This window comes from Colias eurytheme, chromosome 12 (assembly GCF_061535395.1).
Source record: "Colias eurytheme isolate Ceu_HAF_F1 chromosome 12, ilColEury1 Martin Lab GWU primary, whole genome shotgun sequence".
NCBI lineage: Eukaryota > Metazoa > Arthropoda > Insecta > Lepidoptera > Pieridae > Colias > Colias eurytheme.
This window is the reverse complement of record NC_142991.1, coordinates 11244735-11251202: the sequence shown is the minus strand read 5'-3', so window position 1 is coordinate 11251202 and position 6468 is coordinate 11244735. Positions and strand designations below refer to the sequence as shown.

The window sequence follows — 6468 nt, the reverse complement described above, 5'->3', positions numbered from 1 at the left end:
AAATAGTTATATTTCGATAGAGTAGGAAAAAAGTCTATATTGCTGATTTAAAATGAACATTATACACTTACCAAAGAAAGCAATTTGGAAGAAACAACACAATAGAATAAGACGCAACATGTCTGTATAGCGCGCCGTTTGACTGAGGAGTGATATCTCCTGATAACCCGCCCTGATCCCGCTATCGGCTGTATTGTTTACTACAATACAAGGTCTACCAGGTACTGGCCTATAGAGATCCTGTTGTTTCCTTATCGTGTTTGAGTTTTGAGCAAATGGGTAGGTTTTGTAAGCTGAAGTTTAACCACTAACTTAGGTTTGTAGATTTTTACAGAGACTCGTTGAATCAATGCATCACTCTTAATATTTATCAATATAATGTATGATTAACTTAAAACAGAGCATCAGCAATGCGCAAACATGTTACTTAATGAAATCTGTTCACTGATTGATCAATGCCCGTTATAACATAACTTTCTTGCTTCGTCTTAATACGACTTATAACAATGTAAACCATTATTATCTTCTCAAGGAAATTTCCACAAACAAATCAAATTCATATCTTATATAGATGTTGAAACAATCACAAATTATGTATGGAGGTCTAAATAAAAACAACAGTTTCGATAGATTGTTTATTATGAACATAATATACAATGCCAATGTTTATTTGTAAAAGCGGGTAAAATCGACGAGACACATACACCGTACGATAAAACTGTAATATATATATATTTGTAACATATAGAGTACATACTTAACGTCCTACTGTGCGACCCACTTACGAATGTCTGATCTCTTGTATATAAAAACAAAGACGGTTACCGATAAAAATATTATATTTTAAAACATGCAAGAGGAAATTACTATACAACTTATGAGAATATAAAAAATCATTTGAGAAATGAATATAATTCACCGTCTTCGGGAGTAGAATTTATATATTGCGACAATGACCCGTACGACTAATCAAAAACTATAACAATAATTAAAAGACAAGTTCATTTTACTAAAACATGTGGTAGTTTTATAAAAGTTATAGGGCTTATTACATTACGAGATTAGTTGAATGACTGAAATATAACAACAACGCTTCAGTGATGGATTGAAATTTTTTGAACTTTTTTCAAAACTTTCCATTCAAATTATTTTGATGTTGTATTACATGCACATTTCATTTAAAAATCACAATATAAAACAATAGGGCCTTAAAGCGAAATTTATTAGTTGAGATAATATACATAAAAGAGAACGAGACAACAATACATATGTACATTATAAGACTTCATTATTATAATTGTTAGCGCAAACAAAATAATCGAATCATTTCGACATGTGAAGCGCTAGATTTTAGGAGATTAAAAACGTTAAGGTCTAAATAAAAATATCCACAAACATTGACATTTAAGCACATTTGAGCCGTAAGAATTCGAAGCCGTTACATCATTATTATTAATTATTATATAGTGTTAAATAAAACGTTACAGCGAAGCGCAGTGCATGCATCGATATACAAACAATAATATATGTGCTAGGTATTTAGACTTACACTACTCTGAGGGTACCAGTTTTGGTAATTGAGTTCGCACTAAACATTCCATTTGTTTGATTTTTTGTGAAAAATAAGAAATTTTATTCGTTTAGTGTTTAATGACCAATTTGAACATAACTTCACGTGTGGTAGAAAGAGTCTCATTAAGGTTTGACTTTCTGTGCATTTTCCATATCACGCTATTATATTGACGTCGTACACGTGAGAGATACATGAATTGAGTTTCGGACTCGTTTAAATTCATTAAAATATTATTTTACACTACACAGTACACAGGTATTAAAGCGTTTCCATACAATGATACTTCAATGCGAACCCAAAACTTCAACAAATGTGTGCGTGAACGTATGCAGTATGCACGCACACATTGACACGACGAACATGTTATTACCACTGATGATATGCATTGCAATTACAAGCACACTCGAAAAGTACGAGATCTATTTACATAAAACATTGTAATCTCAATATTAATCACTACTTTCGAGCTCAGATTATTATTTGTAACACGCTAAGGGCGCGTGTTCACTAGACCACAATATGTTGTATTGCACAGAGTCGCCCGGCCAGAAATATTACCGCGCGACTTATAACCGGAGCCTATATTCAATCTATCTATTGAAATTATATTTACGAAAAGAAAATATTCATAAAAAAGATTACTTTTTGAGATAATTTTGACACAATTTGGATTGTTTTTTCAAATAAAAATAAATAAAATTGTTTCTTTAGTACTTTACCCGCAAATTAGATTTTTGATACATTTAATATAAGATCCGGAATTTTTAATTACTTGAGATACGTTATAATACAACTACTAGCCATATATAATTTATTGCGACAAATAGTTGACATACATTTATAACATATAATATGCAATTTCGTGTCTCATACTATACTTTGAAAACTTGGCCACACAAGCATATTGCTCGTTAAAAATACAAACATACAAATTATGAACGTTGTAGCCTTGTATTAAATATTATATTGATAAAACAGTCAAAATTACTAGGTACATATCTATCAAACCATGGCAGAAATATATTGATAATAATTAAAGTTACTTCTAGGACGATCTACGAGTCCACGAGAATATCAAAATTCTAAGCTATGTTAAAACTACACAAAATATACTTCTGCCATAATGAGATAGATATTAAAGGCATTTTTACATAATATAGTTTATGGGTTACAATGTACGTACTATGCATTACATATTTTTATTATTATCGATTTATAAAAATTGCTACAATCCTATTGCTTCTCTATAGATAGGTGGAGACCTGTATCCGTACTTGTTGAACAAATAAACAATTCAAGCTTACATTTAATTGAAAAATCTTAAAACTACAATTTTTTTTAAGTATTTGTTTCGATTAAACCAATAATAAAAGCGAAATACAGGTCTCGAACACGCGGGACTATAACTCAATTTAAAACAAAAATCCAAACGAACCGAAAAAAATTACCGCTTCACAATTCTACACCTATCAACCGACATTATAAAAAGAAAAATGACTCGACATCCGAAAGTATCTATTACACAGGCCTGTACCGGCGCGGGAACCCCACACGGTACGATGCGGCAACCCCGCAAGGGTCCGCGAGCGTTACCACGCGGCAACCCCGCACGGCTCCACCAGCGGTACCACGCGGCAACCCCGCATCACTCCGCGGACGCTACCGCGCGGCAACCCCGCACGGCTGGGGCCGCACACCGCCAGTCGCCTAGGAGCAGCAGGCGCGGGCGGGCGGCGCGCGCGAGGGCCGGCGCTCGACCGCGATGCGCGCGTGGTCCGCGTCCGCCTCGCGCCCCGCCGTCTTGTCCAGGATCGCCTCCGCCAGCTCGGAGAACGCGCGGTCGATGTTTATGTTCGACTTCGCTGACGTCTCCATGAAGCGGATGCCGTGCTCGCGGGCTATCTGCAATTGCAATATCGCCTTGTTATTGAACAGTCTTTTAATTGTATATCTTTACTATAAATAACAAGTTGTCATGTCAAGTCTCGATAAACAAACATTGTGATTAAACATCTTAACAAATAAAAATGAGAGATAATATGCAATTAGTCCCAGATATTTTTTATACAAGAGAACGTTAATTAAGAAATTCATTAATAAGCATGAGCACTAGAAGCAAGGAGAAATAAATAATCATCCTTGAACTTTAATACCTTTGTTCACATATTATATCAAAATGCAATGTACAATAATGTGTGATCATGCTATACAATATTTTACGAAAATGAAATAATTATTAGCAGAAATACTCTCAAAGCACACCAATTATTCATTCTCAGAAATACCACACTAATTAGGTGCGACAAAAATTCCATTTCAATTAATTTTGTACAATAAAGCAGAGAATTGGACGTCTAATTATAATGATAAATGTTTTGTGTACACGAGTCTCGACCACAATAATAGGCCTACAGTTATCATGCAATACCGAACTTGTGACTCATTGAAAAACAATCATATTGATGATTTCAAAATCACTTGTATTTTGTAATGAAGATTCACAAATTAACTATGGAAATTTATTATAACAAATTTAATAGTAAAATATTATGCTACATGCTTTTATTACAAAAAATTTGAAAGTCTGTGTGTCGGTTTCACAACACAGCTATAACTCACACTAGTAACACAGGGTTTGTAATTCCATCAATTTATATAATGGGTTACTTTCCATTCAAATATGAACAGGATTTCAGGAACAAAGCATTGAAAACTTTAGCTGATGTTTTAATGAATTAATGGAAAATAAATTTATTTATTTTTATTTATATTTTGTTTTTTATTTATAATATTTAATACCAGTATCCCATTTTGACAGATTACAGATAAGAATACAAGGCAATGCAAAAAAAAACATGCTTACATTGTATGCAAATGAACTAGCTGAGTTCATATGATAATGACTGTATTATTAAATGAGAACAATGTTACTTTAAACATTTACATGATAATATAAATCATAACTTTCTGAAATAAAAGACAATCCTTACTATCTCAACCTACTTTTTTAATATATTTTTACAAATAGTAAAAAAAAAGTTTTGTTTAATGTCAATAGGGTAGCGATTGACCACAATCTCGCGGGATTTTAAGCTAAGATGTGCGTAAGCAAGATGGTATGTGGTTCCCTTGAAGGAAGGCATTTACTCTGTGCTTAAAATACTCTAGTATGGAAAATTTTCAATGACACAGTCTTCCTTATGTAACCTATCTCACAAACACAATCCATCAATATATAAGGTATATATTATATTTATAGAGAATCATTATACTGGAAGAATTTTGATGTATATTTGCATATCATCTTTATCTGTTGTCTTTTAATTTTCGGAAGTATTAACTAATTCATGAAACAAAAATCACAAAAGAAAAGATTGAACAAGAAAAATAATCAATAAAACTATGTAGATATTGCTAGTTATTGCAAAAATAAAATATTACTCACAGCCTCCCCGCGCTCTTTGCTGACTACTCTTTTCTCCTCCATGTCACATTTATTCCCAAGTATCATCTTTTCTACATCTTCATTTGCATGCTAGAATAGATAATTATTACATTAATTCAATAAAAATACACAAAGAAGTTCATAACCCTTTTCAATATAAAAATTCTACATCCTGATAGAGGATCGGTTAATTATTATTGTCATCTACTTAGTTCAGAAATATGCCTAATTTATTATAATTTTTACTACTGCTTTTAAAAACAACTTTGAAGGAGTCCAATAAAATTTTGATTAAACAAAGATGTCTTTGAATTCAATATGATATTGGCTACATTAAATCTTGTTTGCAAGTTTGAACAATTATTTTCCAACTCATTTACATACCTCATCTATGTTTCTTAACCATTTCACGATATCATCAAATGTTTTTTCATTTGTTATATCGTACACTAACATGATGCCCATAGCACCACGGTAGTATGATGTGGTGATGGTGTGGAAACGCTCCTGTCCCGCTGTGTCCCATATTTGGAGCTTTATTTTCTTCCCTCTTAGCTCGACTGTTTTGATTTTAAAATCTATACCTGGAAAAATATCAATACGAAATTAATAATGCAACAAATTGGCAAAAACATGAATTTAATTATTTTAGAATTCAGCCCACAGTATTTTTGTTCATTGTCAGAGGATATATTACAAAAAACAAAGAAGATTCGTACCGATTGTAGATATAAATGTAGTTGTGAAATGGTTATCAGAAAATCTGAATAATATACATGTTTTGCCTACACCAGAATCTCCGATTAAGAGAAGTTTGAACAGTAAGTCGTAAGTTTTCTTAGCCATAGTTTATAACTATATAAATGAATAAAAACTAAATGCAATCACAAATTTTTTTTTGATCCAAAAAATTGACAGCTAATAAATGATAAATCGTGTGGTAAACCTTACCAGTACAAAAAAAAAATTATAGATAAACATAAACATTTAAAAATATAAATGAAAAAATCTTGAAACAACATAATAAATATTTCTCTATCATCATTATATCTGTTAGATATATTGAATATTTTAAAACTTACACATAATATACATAGGTAGATAGACAAAAATTTAAAATATATAAGTTTGCGTGTAATGTGACTACATCGCCATCTGTAGAAGATTATAAATACTCAATGTTTCTGCAAAAAATTAATAGATGTCGCCTTACAAAATCGCGGTCTTATGACGCAAATTCAAATTTTAAATTCATAACTAGTTTATTAATTATTAAGATAATAATTTCATTAATTATTATTATGAAGGTATTCATCATACTTATGACCACTATAAACTACATGATACGTGAACGTGATACGTCTTTCTATTGCGTATATTCGTACTAGTTACTGACGTATAATAAGCGGTATTTCTGTAAACACAATAAATAAACAGAATAACATAGGTA

At 31.7% G+C, this 6468-nt stretch overlaps 1 protein-coding gene across 1 annotated transcript; it reads right to left on the bottom strand.

Annotated features, from left to right (window-relative positions):
• Positions 1-1817: 1817 nt before the first annotated feature.
• Positions 1818-5939, bottom strand: Rab10 (RAS oncogene family member Rab10). The gene is made up of 4 exons (XM_090107721.1): positions 5738-5939; positions 5403-5602; positions 5019-5108; positions 1818-3475 (listed from the first exon to the last, which is right to left on the bottom strand). The coding sequence occupies exons 1-4, from the start codon at positions 5862-5864 to the stop codon at positions 3281-3283; spliced, it is 612 nt and encodes a 203-aa protein (XP_089963847.1). The 5' UTR covers positions 5865-5939; the 3' UTR covers positions 1818-3280.
• Between the last annotated feature and the right edge of the window lie 529 nt (positions 5940-6468).